Source organism: Neolamprologus brichardi, chromosome 2 (genome assembly GCF_056152115.1).
Source record: "Neolamprologus brichardi isolate AB-2024 chromosome 2, ASM5615211v1, whole genome shotgun sequence".
NCBI classification, from domain to species: domain Eukaryota; kingdom Metazoa; phylum Chordata; class Actinopteri; order Cichliformes; family Cichlidae; genus Neolamprologus; species Neolamprologus brichardi.
Window position 1 is genome coordinate 32,650,073 of NC_142105.1, and position 25,163 is coordinate 32,675,235.

Below are 25,163 nucleotides of genomic sequence, written 5' to 3' on the forward strand. Positions count from 1 at the left end.
AATCTGTAAAAACAAAAACAAACAACATTCACGTTTTCGCAGACTGCACAATGACCGGTGTTTCTGGAAAGCAGATTTCCCTCTGCCATTAGTCTTCATGCTAAACTAATTCCTCGCAATTAGATCTATACTTATTCCACAGACAAGAGTGGTATTAGTTTTCTCATTAAACCTTCAAAATGTAGTAAATAAGCATACTTGCTCCAGAGAAACACCGCAAGCAGAATGAAAATCATTGTTCTCTGTTGATTTAACATAAAAGCAGCTAGAAGAAGAAATGTTTTTTAAAAAAACAGGAGCACTTTAACGAAAATGTAAAAATGTGGTTACCAAATGAAAAGTACTTCTAAGAGCACCTTTTTGTCAGGAATAATGGTGCGTAAAGATATCTGAGGGCTTGTGGAATATAGTGCATGGAGAGTATTTGAGCAGAACCTCAAGTGGAATTTTGGCAGGAGTCAAAGACTATCATACTTCTCCTGCTTTATTTTCATTGCTGAAATTTAATCCATTGCAGAGCCTGTGAATCTTGAACGCAGCCTACCCCTCGCTCCTGTCAGCCTACTCATACCTGAAAGCGATGTAATGACCCACTTTCTCTCCTTGTCCCCCAGCAACTCTGATGCTTACCACATTTGACCACCTTGCTGTGGACCACTACAGTCTGCAGCTGCTGTTAATTTACAGGAGCACTGTGCTCCCCCCTTTTCAGCTCCGAAGCATATATGACTAATCACACCAGTCATTTTAAACAACTTGAGCTCTCTCTGGCAATAAATCACCATGATGCCTGCTACTGTGCCCATAATAGAGCTGCATTCAGGAGGGAAGAGAGCAGGGGGGACTTTGGGAGCTATTCAGTAGTATTGGTCAACACACTATTGTGAAACAAACTTGGGGACTGGGACGTATTGTTGTTCGACGTGTTGTTTGTTTCTATGATCTCAATAAAAATCAAGGTGAAAACAACAAAGGGTTGTGTTTTCCTTGCACAATAGCTCAGGGAATATGATCTTTTCCGGGACTCTTTGATAAAAGTGCACATTTTCCTTCCTTATTTAACGTCGTTGCAGTTACAAAGCATCACAAAATCCATAACACCCAATCTACTACTCTAAAAACATGCCGCATACATGGGGGTTTTCAAAAAACACTCGAATGCTCTGTGAAATGTAACAGCAGCTCTACCCTTGTTTAGATTAAACCGAAGTTTGATGCACTTTGAAAGCAAAACTTGAAACTAGAAGGAAGATACTGTCTTTTTCCTCTCTCTTCATCTTAATAGCACACAAAAAAAGTCCAAAAGGTGTACTTCTTTATCTGCAACTGCCAATGGTAGAGAGAATAGACGGATTTCACACAGCCTTTAATGACTGTGTTCGACCACCTTTGTGGGACATGACAAACGATGAAACCTTCTCCACGTTCCACAAGCCAGTGTGAGATAGATATGGATTCCACAGTATCAGCAACAAGGAAAAAGTAGTAAAAAACCAGACAGGAAGTTAAACAACACAAAGGCCCAGGCTATGACTGCATCGTGCCATTACTCTTTTTTTCCTGTCATTGTTCAATGTTGCATCCTCCCTTTATGCCTTTCCCTGCCAAGTAACCACTGTGCCGAGCTGAAGAACAATCTGCTGCTTGTCAGGAGCGCTGAATGAATCCTGTTGCTTATTGTTGAGGTGAACACATTATTTGAATACGACCAATCTCCTGTAATAAAAGGGCTGTTGTGGTTTATGAAATATTCATCAAAGGTATCCCCTAGAGACTCAGATGCATTCAGATGCATATCTCAGTATCTGAAACAGACCTCGGCAGACAAAAGATTGCGAGCACGGACTCAAAGCTTCTGAAATATGCGGCAGACAGTCACAAGGGGAGTGACCTCTATAGTGGATACGTCTCCTTGTCGCCCTGCTGGTTTTCAGCCATTCCACCTCCTAATAAATCAACAAGCATGCACTCTGGGATCCAGCAGCTAAGTGGCATTTAAGAAACAGATTGTGAGAGCTGTAAAGCTGCACTTTGGATCATTTAGACGCAGGGCAATAATTTGGCCAGATGAACGGCATTAACGGCACCTGGAAAGTTTTTAACCCACTTAAGCCATTAAAAAAAGTCAAAATAGCATTCTGCTAAAAGTCAATGAAGGCTAAACTTCTTGTTGTACACAAGAGCAAAAATGCTTTCCATTTGCCCGGCTTCACCCAGTATTGAGGTTGTGACACATTTAAATTCACTGGCAATTTACCAGCTGATGACAATAGATAGTCGCCTTGCTATTTATCAGTAGTGCGTGGAGTGCATTTATCTGTCTGCCAACTTATGCATAAAAAGTGCATGGAAAGCAATAAGAAGTCAGCGTACATTCAGCTCCCTGCAAAAATGCGAAGAGACTCTTTCCCCTACAAATAGTAACAGCATAAAGTCGGGCAGACATTTGTGGTTCAGTCACAATGATCAAATCGGTGCTGCCAACAAGAGCACGGCCATGTCTTTTCTTTAATGATCACAACACATATGATATACTCACAATCCCCCCAGCACTACTTCATCTGCACCTTGCAACATACAGATCAAGCTAGCTATGCCTGTAACAAGGTAGACATGTTAGAACAATTCCTAACAAAGCTGCTGGGAGATACAGAGGCTCATAATTGTTCAAACATTGTTTACACCATGCTTCTGCCTTGAAGACACAATAAAAGAAGGAGTGATAGTCCTATGCAGAGACACTGGGCTATCACACTGAGACTATGGGTACTGATGAGAAGCTCTTGGTCTGTTGCCATGGCCCCTGTGTGGGTTGCATGTCAGTGCTGGTCTGCCCTTCTTTTTAATAACACTGAAAAATACTTTGAAGACCCACGGGGGGAACAAAACACATTATGCTCCCATTGGTGTGGGTTTGTGATTTTACAGCTTAACATTGTCTCATGCTATTAACCCCCCTCCCCCCCTCACAAAACTCAGGGCATCATCATTTGACATGTTTTTTTTTCCAGCCTTTTTTTTTCAGCACAATCTTTTATCAAACCCAAATCGTGTTTAGCCACTGGTGAAACACATGCAAATTAGTCACTTTTTAGTCTTTTTTACCACTGGCTGGGAGCAGAAAATAAGAGAATTTGATGTGCTTATATGGGAACAAGCAGGTGATTGTTTTTCTCTGACTGAGGTAAATGATCAGGTTCTTGTTGCGTGTCGTTTGTGGTAAAAAGGCTGCTTTGGTTAAAGTATAAACATTAAAAGCCTCTGCTTGACTAACAGCCAATGTCATTTCCATTAACCACCTGTTTGTGGCCAGTTCAGATCAAGTATTGGAAGTATTGGAGACACTTATTGGCAATTTACTTAGAGACTTACTGAATAGTTTTACAATAATTAGAGCTGACAACTTACCGATTACTCTGAGTCGGGTACTGATGTGGATTTTGGTGTTGACCTATTGTAGGTTCACTGATAGTTTGTCGAGAATGACAGAAAGATGATCAATCCCACATGCTAAATCTGAAAATGTTTTGTTTTATTAGAGTAAATCGATCGAATGCTTGATTAAAAGTCTGTTTGTTTAAGGCTGAAAGCAGAACTTGAATCCACTCCGTATAATTTGGAAGAATGCTGTATCCTGAAGAGGATATGATATCCTATTTTCAACAACTTATCCTTCAACTTGTATTTCTCATTTGCTCATGTAGGACATGGAAGTTTTTTTAAAAAAGAGAATATGGAAAATGCTCATGGCTTGATATGAAACAAGTGCTAAATACTAGGCAATGATTGCAGTTTGGATTAAAATTAATACTGTGCTGATGAGACCTTCAGTGCCATTGGTGCTGTAATAACCACTTGTGTTCTGGACCCTGGATCGTGGCTATGGTTTGAAAGAAAATGAAGGTGCTTATTGAAATTTAGGATAGAAAAATGTCACGGTGTCAAGTTTTACAAAGTTTTTTTAATTGTTCTTTTCCTTTGATTTCACAGACAGAGAGAGAATCCTTAATGAATGCCAGCGACCTTTGGATTCGTCTTCAAAGCACGAGTCTAAATCACAGACAGGCCATTCTTTCAGTTATCAATAAACATGGATTGATGATTTATTCATTTAAAGATACCTTTATAAATACACTCACTGGACACTTTATTAGGTATACCTTGTTACTGCTTAAGTTAAGGTGCTGGAAAATTCCTCAGAGAATTTGGTTCATATTGACGTGATAGCGTCACAGTCATGATGCAAATCTTTCTTTCCACCACATCCCAAACCTGATCTATTGGATTGAAATCAGGTGACTGTGGTAGCTCAAGAAACCAGTTTGAGATGATCTGAGCTCTGTGACACATCTTAGTGCTAGCAGCTGTCAGAAGATGGGAACACTGTGGTCATGTGGTCAGGGATGGAGACGCTCAGCAAGAGTACTCAGATCCGCTGTGGTGCTTTAATGATGCTACAAGCTGCATTTGGCTGTTCCCTTATTCACATGGGGTCACCACAGCAGGAAGCTATTGTGCATTCAGAGATGTTCCTCTGCATACTTTGGTTGTAATAAATTGTAATACTGTTTCCTTCCTATCCTAGAAGCAGTATGGCTATTCTCCTCTGACCTCTGGCATCAGCAAGGCATTTTGGCTAGAGAACTGCAGCCCACTGGTTATTTTCTCTGTTTTTCAGACCATTCTCTGTAAATCCTGGGGACAGTTGTGCAGGAAAAAACCCAGTAGATCAGCAGTTTCTGAAATACTCAGACCAGCTAGTGCTGCACCAACAACCATGCCACATTCATAATAACTTAAATCACCTTTCTTACCCGTTCTGATGCTCAATTTGAACTTCAGCAGCTCGAGTTGACCATGTGCACATGCCTAAAAGTCTTTCACAGCAGGAATGAGTTTTGATATTAATGTTTAGTGTACAACAGCATTGTTTTAATTAAACCCTGCAACATTTCACCCAGGCTATTATTTGCTCCTACCAGACAGCTAATGAGAGCCACATTATCTCAGCAAGAGACAAAAGGACACACTGCACTCTAAGAAGCCTCAGACCGTTGGTGTAACCAGTTAGAAAAGAACTGTCAAGTTTGTACTCGCAGAAATGTCTAAACAACCATCCCACTCCTCCAATATTTAACATGAATTAGTCACCTTCCATTTCATCCACTAATGTTGCAACTGCTCATGCAGGTCGGTGGGTCAGTCCTGCCGCCGCAGGAAAAGGATCTCGACGAGCTCTGTCAACATCAGCTGACAAAGTAAAGCACAATTTCTGGGCAAATGAGACACAGCAGCCTAGCAGCAGATGTCATCCATCATACTTGTGGTGAATACATTCAGAAAAAAAATCACAAATACTTCAGTGCATTAAATGCTTTGAAATATATATTGTATGTTAAATTTTAATGGCTCTTTTAAAATGACAGCATGCTGTGTGTCAAACACAGATTTCGAGAGGAATTAACAGCATGAAAATACAGCGCATATAGCATGAAATGGGATTGTCCAAGGTTACTAAAGGCTGTTTTCATTTAGTTTCTAATGAACTGAAAGGGAAGAGGTTCCCAAGCCCTTAGAAGCATAATGGATATCAAGGCCCTAGATGTGTCAATGTACAAGGTTTTTGATCAATCAGAAAGAAAACAAAGTAGCAACAAAAGTATCAAATTCGAATTTGAGAGCACAACTTTTATGCATTTTACTCATTACTTTCTGTTTTACAAATGAAAAATACATGTTAAACTTTGGCCAGACTGCCAGACTTTTTTTTGTGTGACAAAGGCAGTACACTGACGAAGGGCTGACAGAGATTTTGAGAGAAAGATAGGCTTCTTCATCCTCTGGATTTGACTGACATGTTTGCTTAATGAGCGTCGCCAGTTTTCCTTCCTTCACTGTCAAAGATCTGCTCATCTCGTACTTTACATGTCATTCTGGTTTGTGAATAAATCATGCCCATTCAAATCTTTAAATCCTCGCTAGCACGAGAACACTTTTGTTTCTACATCATTTCAAATTAAACAGAACTCACAGAGCTTTTTAAACCAGATACTTTTGACTTGTCGTTGTGGGGAAAGTACGGGTGTCACTGATTGCGTTAATGATGGCTATTATTAAAACAACCACTGAAGTGCGTTGCAGCCACTGTTCCAGGCAATTATCTAAAGATAGTACACTTGATTAAAATTTTATCAAGGTGTTATTTTCAGAAATGAATATTGGAACTTTGCACTCGGTTCAAATTAAAATGAATACACTTCATTACTGCTTAATTAATTAATAGTTAGGGGGAAAAAAAGACAGCAAGCAGGTGGTGCAGTGTTGCCTCAAAAGAAAAGGGTTCCTGGTTCAAAGCTGCCTGAGGCCTTTCTCTCCATGTGTGCCGGCTTCCCCCGACAGTCCAAACACATGCATGTTGACGCATGAGTTGAAATTGTGATGCGTAGGTCATATCATCAGTCCTGTGATGGACTGATGACATGACCCACCGCCTACTGTATGAAAGCTGTGATAGGTTTCATCACTACTGGGACCCTGAATCGGAAAATAGCCTCATGTTACAAAATAAAAGGTATGAAAACGTCTAGTTATTCACAAAAGGACTTACGTCTTTATTTTAATTAATAAATATACTTACAAGTGTCTTCATAAGTATCAATTATAATTAATTAACCAGTAATGGAGACAAATCTATGACACTGGGTGTTTCCACAGCAATAGTGAGCTACATAAATACAGTAAGTAGCTGCGTCTCATAATAAAAGTAGGTAAATAAAACTTCACTAATGCTACTAACACACAACTGATAATAATGAATAACATTTAGTTAATGTGTAGAGCACTAAAGTTATAAAGTGCTTCATAAAGTAAGAATATGAACTGAAGTTGTCACTGAAGCAGGCGACTGCACTGTCGACAATTCACAAACAAATCTCATGGTCTGAAATGTGACCTCATATTTTCAGACTAATGGTAATGTTAACAGTAAATATATTGTAGGTCCACTTAAAAATAGTATAGGTATAAAAAAAGTATAAGTACATAGTAAAACCACTTTGCTACACTAATAAGAAACAATTTAATTGTTAGTTCACACAACTATGTTATGAATATGTCTATCAGATATCTGTCTATCTATTCTGCAGGCGCAGTCTTTCAAAGCTAAATTGTGCAAACACACGTACACACGCACACACGCACACACATAACATAGAGTCTGTCTAGGAAAGAGAGAAAAATGACAGCCATAGTTATCAGAGTGTGGAAAAAAATAAAAAAAATAAAAAAGCAACTGAGTAATTTCACTGTGTTATTGCTATATATACATTATTTACTGTAAATAGTGCATAGTGCTAACTACTGTTTACCAGTGCAAACACACTATGCCTCCACAGAAGGTCCTGGGTTTAAATCTGAGGGCCAGCAGGGCCTTTCTGTGTGGAGTTTGCGTGTTGTCCCTGTGCCTGCGTGGGTTCTCTGTGGGTACTCCTCTCACAATAAATAGCACGTTAGGGTAATTGGTGCTTCCGAATTGTTGTAGGTCTGAATGTGAGTGTAAATAGCTGTCTATAGCTATGTGTTGGCTCTGTGACAAACTTGTGATTGATTTTTCTTTGAGTCTGGTGACAGCATCTTTCAAGTCCAAATCCAAATTCTCCACTTATAAATACATGTTAGCTAAATCAAACCAGTATCCTGAACCTGGTGTTAAGAATGTTAATGGTAAAGTGCAAATGTAAATCTAGTACCTCATACTGCATGCAAAACATGCTAAAAAGGTTCTCTCAAGGCAAATAACGAACTGGCAAAGTGTTATACTAGTTTAAAATTTTACTGCTTTCCATTGAAGTGTCTTGCCTTAGCTACTGCATTATCACACCATAAAAGTGATCCATTCTTCAGCTGTGATTTGTAATGGTTTTGGAAGGCACAGACAAATGATGTTCCTCATAGTATCTGATCACAAAATTTTTTTGGATGTGTTGTTCTAGATGGCATTGACAAATGAAGTAATTTTTGTTGTTTAATTTGGACTGCTTGCTGCTAACATGCTCCACATATATATGTCCTTATAATATATATAAGTTTATCTCTCTCTCTCTCTCTCTCTCTCTCTCTCTCTCTCTCTCTCTCTCTCTCTCTCTCTCTCTCTCTCTCTCTTTCTATATCTATATATATCTATATATAGATATAGATATATAGATATAGATATAGAAAGATATAGATATAGATAGATATAGATATATATATATATATATATATATATATATATATATATATATATATATATATATATATATAGATATATATATATATAGATATATATATATATATATATATATATATATATATATATATATATATATATATATATATATATATATATAGATAGATATATATATATATATATAGATATAGATAGATATAGATATATATATATATAGACACACAGCATGCTGTGTGTCAAACACAGATTTCGAGAGGAATTAACAGCGTGAAAATACAGCGCATATAGCATGAAATGGGATTGTCCAAGGTTACTAAAGGCTGTTTTCATTTAGTTTCTAATGAACTGAAAGGGAAGAGGTTCCCAAGCCCTTAGAAGCATAATGGATATCAAGGCCCTCGATGTGTCAATGTACAAGGTTTTTGAAACAAAGTAGTAACAAAAGTATCAAATTCGAATTTGAGAGCACAACTTTTATGCATTTTACTCATTACTTTCTGTTTTACAAATGAAAAATACATATATATTTATATGTGTGTGTGTGTGTGTGTTTCCATAGTTTTGTCTGCCATCCTTGGAGATGAAGGTCTCAAACTGTCAGATATGCAGATATGCAACTAAAGCTGTAACAATAGGTTAGCCCATAAGACCGCTGGTAAAATGGCATATTAGTTTTTGATATCGAGACTTATGGCTACATAAAATCTGGCATAAATATCTAAATATAATGAGCTTGATTACATTCCTGAAAGCTGAGCTGCCTGGTTTACTTTACTCATGTTCTGTGTCAACACTTGAAGTGTCACAGGATGAAAGGTCCTAATTTAAAAAATGTGTTCTGCTGATTTTACACATTTTTTTCCACCAATGAAGGAAAATGAAATAAAAATGAAAAGCAAGCCTGGTGGATCGAGATGTGCATGTAATTAAAATGAGCAACTTTGAATGTTTCCGCAAGTTCTTATTTTCCTCACACTTTAAGAAGGTCTAATCAATTAATGTTATTTGAATGTTCTTTAACATAAAGACATGCACCAGGCAGGGACCTAAAGGGGTCATTTACATGCTGCTTCTCTCCTCACATATTGAGCATGATGACTAATGGGGAAAACTCACAAAAGTCAATGCAACTTTTTTAATTACTGACAGAAATACAGCGGAGCACGCTGACATTTTTGAGATTAACTCATTTATAAAATTATGATTCATCAGAGTATGCAATGACATAACGGCAACATCTCTATCTGCAGTCAAATATATCGCGAAAGGAAAGATGAACAGTGTGTTTCCAGTCTGCAGCTTCTGCTTTAGCATTGTGGCTGTGAATGCACGTTGAGGCTAGAAGAGATGCAGACTTACTGGGAGAGTGAAAGTGGATGTGAAAGCTCAATCACATTCTAAATTGTACAACAGAGCAGAGAGTCTACTTGGCAGTCACACTAGTGAGACAGGGAGGAAGGGGAAACAGAGTGTGGAAAAAGAAGGCGTGCATTTATGTCTGTTAACTCACCGCGGCGCGCATGCAAAACGCTGCACATGAGCTGCTGAAGGATTGGCAAAATAAAGCGCTGACAATTAAGATGCTGATCTTTCCTACACAAATATTATTCAGGCGTCTAAAAATGAAATCACAAACACACTAAAATGCTCGCTGGCACAATGAATAACTCCCGGTGGGCTTTGCAGTGCTGTCACGCTCTCTGTTGCAGTCACCATCCCAGAAGAAAGGAATGTGTAACAACTGCCATGAAGCCTTCCTACCTCAGGCACTCCACTGGAAACAATTTAAAACAACTCTCTTTTGTTTTTCCTGGTCTGCCACCCTTCCCACCCTCCGCCTCTTCCCCAAGTAGAAGGCATAATGCATCATCTTAGGAGGGAGCCCACTGCAGCCTAATTTAACAGCCAGGGAGAAACACCAGTGGACACTGGCCTGCTAATGAATGAATGAGCCTGACATGTAAAATCAGAAAAGATTACTGACTGAGAAGCAGCCCTCCCAAAAGGTCCTGCCAAACCAGCTGTTTAGATAAGCCCTGTTGCTTCCTCTGAATAATAATTCCTTCACATCAGACTGAGTAAACAAACTCCTTACACTCCTGAGGAGAAGTTTGCATCGTCTTCTTTTATTCATTGAGAAAAAATAAGAAAAAAAGCAGCAGCGAGACAGAAAGACAAAAACATATCATGATCAAATCTTGTGTGTCCTCCCCTGCTGCGTGTTGACAGCTGGACACTGTGGGGTCTGCTGGGTGTATACAGCCTACGAACGATAAATAAACAAAGGGGTTGGGGGCCAGCCTTGAAAAGCCATACACCTGTGACCAGTGGAAAAGCACCAGGCGCAGCAGTGTTCATTAAAGAAGCCGGTGCTGACAGTGAGGCCTTTAAGAGGCCATCAGGAGCGACAACTCAGCAGCTACCTTGGGACCAGAGAGGGAAAGGAATCAAGGTGAGCAATGCAATTTCAGCTTGAATAATGGACCACTTTCCTCTGGTTTGACATTCATGTATTTCTCAGGCAGTTTTGCCATACAGACCAATAGCACCTGCGAGCCATTCAAGGTTCCCCAGGAAAAACTGGTTTACAATGTCTACAGCCTCACAATTACTCTGGGTCTGCTTCTGGCTGCAAATAATCTTCCTGAAAGTGGTTCATGAATTAAAAATAGTACCAAATATATCACTTTTAATGACATAAAAATGTGGATTTTGTATACTATGTGCCACAGACTTTATGCACAGCATACATCACTGTCTAGATTTAATTCTTTTCTTTTTTTTTTGTCAGAGGAACTGTTTATAAAAATAATTTAATTAAGGCAAATTATTCTCACTTTTCTGTTGGATTCACTGCCAGATTTCATTTTCACAGAGTTGCTGATGTAAACTGGTAATAACAGAGGATTAATTTACAAGGAGGCAAAATCCCCCAGTGAGACTTGTGGCCCAGAACAATAATGAGCACATAGTAAACAGAAGTTTGCCGTAAGCCAAAAGAGAATGCAGAGGCACCTAATCTACACACCGAAACACACGATGCACGCTGACACGCAAACAATCGCATGTAGACAAGCGCAACCACGCCCTGTCGCTCTCTCGCTCTATCGCAAACACAAGCTCACACAGGCAGAGAAAATGATAGCAGGGTATCTTCCCCAGGCCTCTGTAATAACATATGTTTGCAGGTAATTAAAAGAAGCTCTCCAGTGGTTATCATGTCATACTGAAAAACAATGCACAGAGCAAATTACCTTTATGCGGTTATTTATACCACATAAAGGTCACAATCCTTTGGTGAACTGTGAAAACACAAGCGTTCATGGCTGAAGTTGTGCTGTGGTTTTGACTTCTAATTGCGATGCTAAGGTCAGCGATCTATGTAATATGCAGTGTGTAATAAGTATGCGTGTTTTAGTAGCTTTTTGGATTTGCTTTTTTACATAGTTTGCACTACCGACTGAGCACATACAGTGAGGGAGTTACATTGCTAAAACACTGGGCAATGAGGGGGTTACGTTACCCAGTGTTATAGCATTAAGATCTGAGCACGCATTCAGCTTCCTTTGGTGGTTAAATGCAAAGCTGTTGCTGTGACCAACAAAGAGTAGCGTATCCACTGTAGGTTATTAAAAAGTAAAAACATGTTGTTTTTTTTTTCACTCGAGTATAATTTTAACTGTCGGAAAGACGCTATTCGAGCATCTACTTTGCACCTCTCATATTCAGGATCTGTTAGAACAGCTGGAGGAAACAGTAAGAGCAGGTTTCAAACTGTGAAGAGACCACATCAGGAATGTTCTCAACCGACTCGTTTTCTGCTTGTGAATCTTTCGCTTTACACTTTTAAAGTGTTATCTTTTTTTAATGAGTTCCTCATAAATGTGTTTTGTACTCACTTTAAAACGGAGTAATTATTAAACTTCTGTTTTCTGGTGACACTGTGCAATCAGATTTTTTATTTAATCCCCCCCCATACTGGGTAATTACGTTAATTGAATATTTGACACAACAGCTGATGATAACTTAACACACTATGAAGCTATTAGGACAAATTTGTGGTCAAACAGTTGCATATGCTTGTCTTTTTGTTGACGTGGAAGTCGTTTACTCTTGCTGTTTTGCACCCGAAATACATATCTGGCTCTAGTTTCCTAAAAAATAATTTGATCTTTCTTTATTTATCGTTTGATATTTGGCCCATAGTGAAAAATAAGACATGTCACTTACTAATATTTATGGGAAAAAATGATCTAACATTTCGTATATTGGTATCTTTTTTGGCAGATAAAGAACTCTGATTGGGAAGACGTTCCTAATGAAAACACTGATTAGTGGAAAATGAAGGAATCTTATATCTCTGTGGAGGACTTTGGGGTTTGATTCACCTACTCTTGACAGTTGAGGCCGCCAAATCAAATACAGATGTTTTTGCTATGCTCTAAAGCGTTATTTATTCGCTTTGTGTGTGTTGTCAAAGTTTGGTGCTATGGGCTGCTGTCTCCAGCAGACATCCTGATAACCCGTAGCAGTTGTGAGCAGTTGCGAACCAGAACGAATCAAAAGAAGGATGCAGGTAGCTTACATTACAGCACAGCTGAGAGGGACACCATCACTGTTTACAACCTGTCTTCCTGTCCTGAATGTCAGCCTCTCATTGTGAGTAGATGCATTCTTCTGCCTAGAGCAGGTGTAGTACAGACGATACAGAAGTAAATAGACCCTACGTGATAATGCTCACCTCAGGGTTGAGTTTAAACAAGATTCAAATGCATGTTCCAGTTACTCGAGCACCGAAAGGCAAGTGCCATTCAGCATTCCTGAGGTGTGTGATATCACTACATTTAATATGTCCAAAAATGTGGAACTCACAACAAAATAATCAAGGTGTATAAAAACAAAATTTGGCCTGAGGTAAAACACGAATATTTAATATGAGGCGAATTCAATCTTGATTTGAACTCATACGCATGCAGCTGTGGAACCGGAGTTACATGTACAAGCATGTGCAGCATTCGTCTATATCCAAACCTATGTATTTCAAATGGGCACTCTCATATAAACCTTATGCTTAAGCTGAATTTGAGCTTTCCCCAGAATGCTGATCTTATTGTGCCCCATATAAAACAACCTCGCCACCCTCCCACACACAACTATTTCCTAAAATAGATTAGGATCCCTCCCCTCGGCTTCTAATGCTGTGCTCTGCTGCCCAGGGTCTATACACATAGCTGCCAGACGCTGCTCAGGATTAGCTAGTGAGTCAAAAAGCATCCTGCTGCATATGATCTCACACCCTTTCACGAACCGAGGCATTGGCTGCTACGAGGATGCAGGAGAATTAATCAATCCATCCATCCATCAATCCACTGCTTCAATCAATTTCTTTATTTCCAGTGCAGCGTTTGTACTTCTGTTTTTATGAACGCATAACTGAGTTGTACTGCGACTGAGGGAGCTTCCTTCCTATCTGACAGACAGGTGACTCTCTTTTGAAGTAACTGTGTCTCACTCCCTGATGTGGAGGCCAGACAATGAGCCTCCCCCCAGACCCTATTAAAGCAAAAACCCAGGGTCTGCAGGTTTGATATTCATCGCCTGGGCAACCTCTACCATCAACACATTTTGTGCCACGTGAGAATGATCACAGCTTATTAAAGTAGAAATAATGACTGCTCTACCTCCGGCATGAAATATTTAACAAGGACAAAGGAGATGGCTCAAAGGTGATTCATATCTATGTTGAAAGGAGAGGACGTGGACAACACCGTCTTTACAGGAAGTTGCTTAATCTGAGCTTAGAAGGGAAAGTCTGCAATTGAAATTTGTACCTCAATGGAAGCAGACATAGAAGAACAGCGGCAGAGGATGTTGTGAATTAATGTTTACTAGCTATCAACAAAGATGTTGGTGTAACAGCAGCAGACTATACATCCCTCTCTTCATTTTATGCCATTTAGAGTTCACACAAAGCAGCCTTATGATTTCAGGTTTGATATATGTACTAATCTTTAACCATCATTTCATTTAAATCATTCTCTCTCGTTACCAGCTGAGCTCAGAATGTATAGAGCATCCAATTTCTAGATGTGAAATTATTGATGTACTGTACTTTTCCTTCTAGCCCGAGTAAATTAGCTTTTTTGGCCCCTTGGGAAAATCAGGGGAAAAGAGGAGAGTAAAAATATTCTCCATCAAGTGTGATTGAATTGGATTTTACAAGATGAATTGCCAGGACAAGAGTTTATCCCAATTACATTGCCAAGAGGCTTCAGTCCTGCTGCAGCCACTCTGGTCAACAGCAATTAGGGTCAGCTTTGAGTTATCACGGTTTGTCATTGTGAGACCATATTTACAGTGCGAGCAGACAGCAGATAAATGCAACAGGGCAACATTTACAATAGTAAAAAGTGGTTTGTGGTTTGGGCCAAGAATTCATGAAATTACAGATCTGACAGCCAAAACACGAGCAGAGCAAAACACAGCTGTCTTTTCCATAGCCCACACATCTTTTAATCTACAGGAATACAATACAGACTGCAGAGACTGCCTCGAGCTCTTTTGTGTGGCCATCCATTTTCCTTTCTCACGTAGTTTTTTTTTTTCTTTGATGTAACCTGATGTGGAAACTCAGGGCGGCTTTCATCTCTCTCATGAAGAATCCACTTACCACAGATGGTGGCAATAAGGCTAATGACTGGCATATATCACGGAGATGATATTTAGTCTTACCTTCCCCAGGCTGGGGCCCCACAGATATCTCAGGCTGAAAACACAGAGAGCCAAAACCAGGAAGACCAGAGTGAGAATCAGAGCAATTCGCTGGTAGGTTTGGTACTTCGCCTTCTTCCCTTTTCCAGCCTCAACCTGCAAAAGACCAACTTAAGATTATTAATGTGATGCATTTATAAATGCCCCAAAAATTAGCAATATGAGTCACCTGCTGATGGTAACTGAACAATAACAAATCAATAACAAATCAATTTGCTATAAAAACAAAGGCCTGGGTACTGGTCTAAGCTCAAAGTAAATTGCATGGCGCACACAGACCTGTGTGCAAACACACACCACCATTCCTCAGCAAAATGTAGTGAAACCGTGGGTGGGCCTTCAGCCTAAAAGTTGTGTCTACTGAAACGTGTTGGCTGCAGCGGTGAAGCCCATCATCTTGGGTGAAGACGAGCATTCTCCACGTTTGGTTTGAGTCACACGCTTTCAAGTTTCACTGCAGACTTGAGAGGAAATGGTGAGTGTTTGCAGACATTTCAGTGTCTTCCATGCAAACCTGTTTGGGATGGAGTTCACAGGGTGACAGCTAGCAACCTTGAGCAACACATATTTTTCCCTAGCAACCAGATGTTGCCAAGGGTTTTGACCAGTCTCTTTGCCTGTGTAACTGAGGCTGCAAAGGTGCTGGTATGACTCAGGAAAGTCTACTTTTCAGTAGATGCTCAGCTAATGCTAATGATCTAACTGTGCAGTTGTTTTTTTCTGTTCCTATTTCAAAATTTTAACAATTTTATTATTTTGTCTTGGCTCTAAAAACCAGAACAGAGATCGGGATTGTGAGGTATGGTGAGATGCACAGAAACTATGGTAAAAATTGAGCAGTATGAGTATATATATATATATATATATATATATATATTGCATATTTTTGTATTGCCTGTATTATGCAACAAACAACAACCAAATAAATGTAAGTGTTGAATACTTATTTATACTTATTTTGTTATCAAATGCCATAAATGCTCTTGCAAACAACACGGAGAAAGTTTTGCAAGTAAGAGAGTAACATGGAGGTTTTACATAACGTGGGCAGCAGCTGTAATAAGATCAAACATCAACTTCAGCAACAGTTGCTGACAGATTGTTTTTTCTGGGTCTTTCTTTAGCTACATAAAAAAAAGATATATATATATATATTTTAAAGCAAACCAGCCGATGAAATGCACCTTGGCGTAACAGAAATCAAAGCGACACAGACTGAGCGGTTTAACTGGAGGACAAATACATAGCAAGCTCTCCCAGGGAACAACACTGCACCCGCTATGCCACCAGACATCGCTGGCCAGAGATCAAAGATGGATGAAGCCATGCCACCCGATGTAGCTGTACAGAGGTCACAGGCAGATGAATCTTTGCAGAAGTCACAGTTGGGTGTTATACCAAAGGGCAACACCAGTGAACAGCAGGAATACAGTTTATGTAGCCACAGGTGGGCTGGAATTAATCACTTGTTAGAGAGAAGGATACTGAAGGAAAAGTTCAACCAGAAGTAGATAAAGAGTATTTCTTGACAGCTGTCAAGATCAAGTTTGCACTTCTCTGCATACCACAGATGGCTCTATAGATGCTCCTCTGTGAACCTTATGCTGGATTATGCTTGAAACAAAGAGTGTGTCCAGCACTTTCAGAGATGCTACAGCTGTGAAACTCTGGTGCAGTTGCTACACAGACATCAAATCATTTTGTGGATGCTTTTGGCAATCATGTCGAAGTTATTGTGGACTGTCTTGAAATTTACATTTAGAAAGCATCAGATCTGAAAGCTAGAGCAGAGATTATTTTCCACTACAAGCACACATATATCCTAATGTTTCTTATTGGCATTACACTACAAGGAGACATCACATCCTAACGCTGTGGAAGTCATATCACTGGCAAGCATGTGACTAAGAACAGTGGCCTTCTTCATAAACTATTACCTGGAGATTTTATTGGCAGATTATGGATTTGACATGAGCGAGAGCGTAGACGTAACAAAAGAGGGTGACTCGATGCATATGCAGGAAATACAAGCGTGGCCATACGAGTCAGTGTGGTGTTCTTTGATTTTCCTTGAAGGGATTATCTTTCTGCTGTGCAACAGCTAATATATATTCCAGTGTTGTTATGAAATTAAAAACCATAACATAAAATATGAATGAATGTGACCTGCATATGCTGCATTAACAACATTATGCAACATTTGTGTTTCTATATTAAAGGAATGGGAAAATATATTCATGGAGCTATTATTGTCTTATGAAATATAGAAAATGCAAATATGTGACTGGTTTATGGCAACAATGTAGCACAAGTTTGGGATCCCATTAGCAGGTTTGTTGACTTACTTCACTGAGAGCAAAGACAAATTTTTCAGCGCTGTCATGGCCACGTTTTGTGTTTCTGTCTGCCAATCATTTGTATGAAAAATGGTAATAAATGGTTAAATCATCATTGAATTATAACTGGCTGTTATTTGACAAATTCTAAGAAATTCTATCTCTTAGAAACTGTCAGACACTTTACTACAATTTCCATGACAAAAGATAAAAGAAAAGAAAAAGACAAAAACAAAAAACCAGGTGGTCCAATATGGAGTCACCTGTTTTTCTCCTTGAGAGTTTTAAGGGAAGTGCGGTGATTTTTCAGCTGAGAGGAGTTTGTTGGTGAGTTTCGCTTTAGTTAAAAGAATAAAGATATTGTTAAAATTTCTTCTACGTGTGGATGAATGCAACCAAAAGCTGTAAAAGCATCACTCGTTTGAAGAACTGAGGCTACATATAGTACCTTCATATAAAGAATCTTTTTATAGTTGTTGATATAGTACATATACAACAGGTTTAATTAAAGTTGCAAAGCAACCTACATGGAAAGGTTAATAATGCCACTTCAATTCAATTAAAAGAAGTGGCAAATAATTTAAAAAAGAAGTATAAAAGACACAAACTATGCAAAAGTTCATCAGTCTGAATATAGCTTAGAACCATTGTGGAGGAGGCATAACTGGGTCCTATGAACAGGGTCCAATTGCACACTTTTCAAGGCAGTTGTAACTTGGTTAAAGGCTTAGACTGTGGTGTTGTGGAGACTGTAGAAAAACCTTTTCCTTCTGACAGAGCTGCTGTCCAAAAGTCCACGTCTGGTCAGACACAAACCACAACACATTCAGTGGGCATCCAAAACAGTTTGACCAAGTTTGTGTTTGGGCACAGCTGTAGTACTTCTGCAGTTTAAGTCGCTGTTATCTGCACGGGCCTGCAGAATGCAGTTGTGACAGCACAAAATAAAACAGCCTTTCTCAAACAATGCCTGAAATACCATGAATTTCTTTGAATGAAGCTTTTAGTCTAACATAGGTTTGTCTTTCTATGTAATGGGGCGATTGTGGCTCAAAGAGTTGGCAGCTCATCTTGTAACTGGAAGGTTGCCGGTTCGAGCCCCGGCTCGGATAGTCTCGATCGTTGTGTCCTTGGGTGAGACATTTCACCTACCGCCTACTGGTCACCACCAGTGTATGAATGTGAGAGTGAATGAATAGTGGAATTGTAGCGCTTTGAGGGCCCCCGAAAAGCGCTATATTGCATTTGCAATCCATTATTATTATTATTTATTATTAATGGTAATGTGACGGCAATTGCTGTTTTAACAGGGGCCCACAGCCTCCTCACAGTTAACAATAGCAGTTCAGGAAACAGTGGTGGATAAATGTCATGGGTATTTGAAGATGCTATTATTCCAGCTCTTGATTTCCACCAAACAGGGGATGAATAGCTATCTCTGAGCTTTCACCACACCTGCCTCTGTCTCTGTTACTGTGTAAGAGGCTCTCACAGTCACAAAGGTGCAGTGGGGACATTGGCTTAAATGAAAAACAGCCTGGTTGTGAGTGAGCAAAATCTGAAGTATGGTGACAGGTCAGAAAGTGTGGGCTTGTGCCCACACGGACGTGTGCGGCCAGCACATATCCCTGACATTCAATTCTCTACACAGATGCACTTACCATGTGCTTTTTTTTTTTTTTTAGCTGTACCTGAGGACGAGTCTGTCTTGTAGTCCACCTCAGTGTAGACCTTGTCCACATCAGTGGGCATCATCCAGTAGGCTGGAAGGTCAGTGACTGTTTTGGTCTCCTGGATCCAGCTTTTAAACAAAAGAGCCCCGACATGTGGCCGGCCAAGCATGTACAGCACTACACTGGGCCACTCAAACCGGTTTGAGCAGAGGTTCACTGAAGCATTGATAATACAAAGCGTAAGCCACAAATAATATAAATAATACAAAAAAAGAATAATAATGAAAAAGGCTGAAAATAACCTCTTTTACTTGATATTAATACAGACACTAATCAGATCAAAATTTATTTATATAGCACGTATTAAAACAACAGTGTTGAACATAGTGCTTCACAGTCAGTAAAAGCATGAGACAATTAAAACAAACAATAAAAGAGGACAACAAACAATAGGTAACAACACAACGAGCTGGACCAGTCAACTAGACAGAATCAAAAGCCAAAGTAAAAAAATAAGTTTTAAGACGTGATTTAAAAGACTGAATCGACTCGGCAGTACGAATATGAACAGGGAGGTTATTCCAGAGTCTAGGTGCCACGGATGCAAAGGCCCGGTCACCTCTCGACTTCACTCGAGTCCTAGGTTGTACTAGGAGCCTGTGATTGGACGATCTAAGTGCTCTGTTGGGATTGTATGAGTGGAGTAGTTCAGAAAGATAGCTGGGTGCTAAATTATTCAGAATATTAAAAGTGAACAAAAGAATTTTAAAATCTATACGATATTTAACAGGGAGCCGATGTGATTTGGATAAAATTGGAGTTATGTGTTCATGGATTCTCGTACCTGTTAAAAGACGCGCAGCTGCATTTTGAACTAACTGAAGCCGGCAAAGAGAAGAGTGTGTGAGGCCCGAGTAGAGGGAGTTACAGTAGTCCAATCTGGATGTAATAAATGCGTGGATAAGCTTTTCAAGGTGCTTTAAAGGAAGGAACGGCTTTGCTTTGGAAATCTGACGCAACTGGTAAAAGCTGTTTTTTACCACAGTGGACATCTCAAGTTTAAAAGAGCCATCCAGGAACACTCTGAGGTTTCTTACAGTGGGCGAGAGATGGCTAGCAAGAGGGCCTAGGGCATCAGCTAACTGGTCTAGTGGAGTGTGACTACCAAAGACTATGATTTCGGTCTTATTCTCATTCAATGTAAGAAAATTATGTGGTAACCAAATTTTAACTTCATGCAAACAGTTGAACAGAGGTCAAAAACAGTATAAAAACAATAACATGTCTTTTCTGGAGAACACACAGACTGAAATGTGCCCTGGCTGAGCTCAGTCTAATGATCGGGGGTTAAAAAGGGAATGCCGTTCCTGCACCTTCAGTTAATCCGTAAGTGAATCTGACAGATTGTATACATAGTACAGCAGAGTAAGTTAATTTTTCGTCTGCTGCTCAGTCACTAATTTATGACTTGCTCATTAATAAACTAAAGCCATTCAGTGGTGACTCACCCACTTTCAGGAAATCTTTTTTTCTTCTTATCCCTGCCGTGTCTTCATGGTGCAGATGTCAATAAAGTTGTGGCTACTGTGCTTCAGCATTGAACCAGATGCTAAATCTCAAACAGTTCAAGTAACATCAGCTTGTAAGAAAAAAGTTAATATGTAATAATTTCACTCTCAGAGGCAGGGAACACAAGAGAGCAAGATGAGTGTTTTTTAACGATTAGCTAGTTTATTTCATGAACTGGACATTTACATTTGCATAATTTTCTAGCTCATGCTAGATTTGTTTAATTAGTTAATAACAATTCACGTACCAGCTTATTATTCAACTTATAGCTCGCTGAATTAATTTGGCTGAATCCAGAAAGAGCAGGAAAGCTCAGAGCAGCAGTACAGGTCAGCCTGTCTGTGCACAACACAAATCTACTGGAGCTCACAGCACAAATTACAATGTGAATGATTTCTAAGTGATTCTTTCTCCCACGCTGCACCACTACACACAATCTTAGGGTTTCCCCCCACCTCCCAAATCCCACTTTAACCCCTCGTAATGACTGAATGTGATAGACTGTTTGCTTTAGTGTACAGATCAAAGAGATGTCTATGTGGTTGGTGTGGATTACCTACTATGGTTTTTTAGTCGCTGACTGAAAATCTGCAGCTACTTATCCCAACAGTTAGTAAATTGAAGGTGGGCCTCGGGAGATTTGTAATTTATGCAGTGCTCAGGAAACAAGCACAGGTGGAAAACACATCTGAAAATTTTAGTTGCAGCAGCTTGTTGAGATCACCAGATCACTCTTTGTAGTTTGTAAAGGTTGGCCTTGCTCGTTTTCAGTTAGCTTTAACCTGCTATTACAGGTGTACATAACATAAGCTGAAGCTCTGCAATCGGATATTTCTTGCAAAAGGCTGTTTGGGACTCGAGTTGATTTCTCCTGCTAATATTTTATGTACACAGTTTGCACATTAAACTTTTTTGTCAAAGAACTAGCTATTTTCTGAAGCGGTTTGTCTGCTATAATGCCTGAAATTGCTACTTCCACTATCATTTCTTTGTCTCAGTTTCCAATAACAAGTACAGCATTTAACCCAAACAGCTGCCATTAAAGTAAAGCGCTATATAAATACAGACCATTTCATCTGGCTACTCCGAAAAATGTATCCACCACTCAGGATTCTGATGACAAAAAAATATAGCCATCCCTGTGCCGGGCGCAGGGAGGAACAGATTGCTACACATGTCACAGAAAGGTTACAATTATTAAACTTTTCTTCAAATTAAAACTCTGCCTGCAGTAGTCAATTCCCCAAGCTTAAGGCCACAAATTAATAAAGACAGGCTTTTGTTCCACCAGAGCTCAGGCAGGGAGAAAATGAAAGCTACTCATTCACACTGGAGCCCTTTTGAAGGTCTCAGAGGACAACAGAAAAGCAGATATGTTCAAAAAAAAGAGAGGAAAAAAAGAACCAACTTCAGTTTGCAAAATTAATCCTGCTTATCTTGTCTTTTAAATGATGATAAAGCAGCTTTCTTTTTCTATTGTGTCTGTGGTTGTTATAGCATTTAACCCTGGCAGATTAGGTAGCATTTTAACATACAAGGGTTCTGTATAATATGCAGGAATTATTTAAAAATAACAGTGGTATGGCTTTTTCTTAACCTTTGACTGGTATGCTGATAAAAGATTAGCCACAATTCTTCCAAATAATGCATTTGTTCTGGTCTTATTTCCTTATTTTAAATTGCAGGATACATGTGGCATGACTAACAGGAAGACGAATTGAATTTCTGGTAGCTAAATGCATTAGCAGCTTAACTTTAGGAAAGACACAGAAATCATTATTCAAGATAAAATTTTGCTATTATTGAATAGCCACTGTTTTTCATTTGACATATTAGGAACAGTAGCCACAAAAATGTGAGGTGCAAGTGTTGTACATTCCTAGGGCATGATGAAAAGCAGAGGGCTACTCTCAGGGAGCCAGAAATTCCTTGCAATATAAATTTCTCAGAAAGAAAAAAACAAAAACCGGTGGCTGAAATCGTCGGCTCTCCTGTGGCAGGTTGCATAAGCAGTGGAAACTTAACAAGAGGACAAACCTCTCTGCCTGTGCTTTGAATATCGAATACTCAGAGGAAGAATGTAGGATTGAAAGACAGACAGACAGACAGAAATAAAGGCACGGATGGAGACAGAGTAAGCAGTCTGAGCGCACAGCACCCGCCAACTAGTGTTTAAAGGTTTAGGAGTTCAGAATCAGCCAGGCAATTCCTCTTGAGCTTTGTGAGGAAGAGTGCCTGGAGCCCCCTGCTGTTATCATGCAAAGAGTGAGCACTTTCATGAGAAAAAAACCCCACAACAACAACAAAAAAGGTAGCCCACGTAAGCAACAAGCAGAGGCAGGGGTTTATCACACTGGGCCACACTCATATGAGCATTTTAATTCCTGCTAAAGCAATTCTGTAACACAAGTCAGACGCCACAGGTGATTTCTTTTAATCATAACTATTCACGTACCGCGTATTCATCATGAATATCTGCAGAACAAAATGTCATCATTTCTTTGATGCACGGTAAAAGAGTTTACTTTTGTCATACATATAGAAAAAAATATAATATTACACCGCTATGAATGTATTTACCCCTGTGCTCATTTTTTGTTGCAAGTTCTCTCCAACAAATTAAGTGTGTGAGAAAAAAGTAGCAAAAAAAAAATAAGATCTCAGAGCTGAAAATCCTGCCTGTCTTGGTCCTTTATAATAAAGTCTGAAATAAAAACATTTCTTGGTGTATATTTGTATGCTCCTTTCATTTGAGAGGCACAGATATTATAGATATAAAGCAAATAAAATGGTCCAGATGAGACTACACGTGAGAGTGGAAATAAAAGAAGAAAGCCAAGGTGAAAAGCCAATCCAAAAAGATTTAGATGAAAAATTTAATATTCAGGGCAAAACTCTCATCACTCAGCAAGAGATCAAGCCACACTTCTTGAATAAAAGAAAGAAAAAAGGTAACTTAAATCCGAAATACTGAATGATTATATATTTTTTTTGAAGTCACTAATAAAACTTTTCTTTGGACTTTAGAGAACTCAAATTCTACATGGGTTAAAAAAAACTCTAATCAGTTAATTGCTATAAACCAATAACGAGCAAATCTGACTCACATCCTTCCACAGAAGCTGTTGACTGCTGGATTGACTGCTACCCTCCATGATGCAAAGCCACAGGATGAATCTTTCCGATCCTCTTAGCTGGGGAAAACACTAAAGCTCTGTAAGGCAAAGAGTCTCAGCTTCATTCCTTTGCTATAATTTGGGAGGGTGCTGAAGGGGAGGGAAGTTTCAGATGGAGTGGAATTACTAAAACATTTGTGATACCCATTAAAAGCCAGGCAGATGTCTCTCCTCCCTGCCTTTTTCATTTCAAAGGTGAAGAACCACAAAAGATTTCAAGCTGAAACACAAACCCTCTGTTAAATAAATTACACACTACACTGGGATGAAAAATACTGTGATGTTTCACTCAAATCATTCCTAGTTGGAGGACACAGAGTTTGTAGGCGATAAATGTATGTGTGTAGGTAGGTACACTATGTTGGTGCAATTTGTATTTTTTTCTGTATTATTGTCTGAAGGATCAAACAGAGTTCAAGTACCTTCTCTCTGCTTTTTTCCCGTCATGGGTCTGAAACAAAAAACAGGTTTAGCAAACAAGAGCTGAGCTGACTGAATAGCAGCATAACAAAAGAATCAGGCCTGTAAAATGAAAATAATTTGCACTTGTGCACATACAGAAAGAAAGTGGGAAGGAAGCAAAGGCATAGGTCGGTTCGAGGCATGTTTTAAGACATACTGCGTTGCATTACTTCTGTTCCTCCATCCGAGAAATCGTCACAGTCTATGAAAATGCAAATATTGTTCATTTTAAAATCTCTTACTTCACTGAAAACTTTGCTCATAAATAAACTTTCCAGCGAGTGACATAACAAACGAAGCATCTTTAAAAATGCCACATTATTGAATAACTGAACTGAACTTTTTCTCGCAGCCGTTTGGCTCACCATAGCATTTGCTTTTGAAAGTGTCGCTGCGACTGTGTGCGATTGCTCCTGCAGGTTCTTTGGCTTTCTGGTTAGTGCTGTGGTGGAAAAGTTCACAATACTTAATTTGAGTCTATAGTTCACATTGGTTTTTAGTTTTCTGTCTGTAATTCATGGTTTGTTTCGAGCTTAAGTGCATATACAATACCCACCTTTTATCTTGAAAATGACCATTAGTGGCGTTCTTACTTGAAATAAACACAAAGAAAGAACTAAACACCATCCCAACCAGTGTGTTCTGCAAACTCATTCAGTGGCAGTTTGGAATTTGTCATTACAAAACTGTTTGGGAAAGACTGTGGTTAATAACATTAATAAAAATAGTTAATTTCAGGTGTATGAGAGGACAGAAATAACCTTAAGTTGTGCAACATGACATTCAGTTCTGTTTCTACAGAACAACACTCACAAATCGCTTACTTGTCTAGTTTGGATGTAAGTTCGGTTGACTAGTCTTGACTTTTTTCCATTTTTTATGGTCTAAAAATGAAACCACTTCAAAAGCTTTTTGCTTTGTGTTATTACCCATTATTGCTTCAGTCTTG

General features: G+C 39.2%; 1 protein-coding gene across 2 annotated transcripts in view; it reads right to left on the reverse strand.

Annotated features, from left to right (window-relative positions):
* tnmd (tenomodulin) overlaps positions 1-23,800 on the reverse strand; it is a 71,440-nt gene extending 47,640 nt beyond the window's left edge. The window contains exons 1-2 of one of the 2 annotated variants that reach the window (XM_035913124.2): positions 23,684-23,800; positions 14,960-15,094 (exon numbers count right to left, since the gene is read on the reverse strand). In XM_035913124.2, the coding sequence (XP_035769017.1) occupies positions 14,960-15,094; positions 23,684-23,731 (183 nt within the window). In that variant the 5' untranslated portion in view covers positions 23,732-23,800. The remainder of the gene's footprint in view (positions 1-14,959; positions 15,095-23,683) is intronic. The other variant, XM_087829916.1, reaches the window with a different exon arrangement.
* Between the last annotated feature and the right edge of the window lie 1,363 nt (positions 23,801-25,163).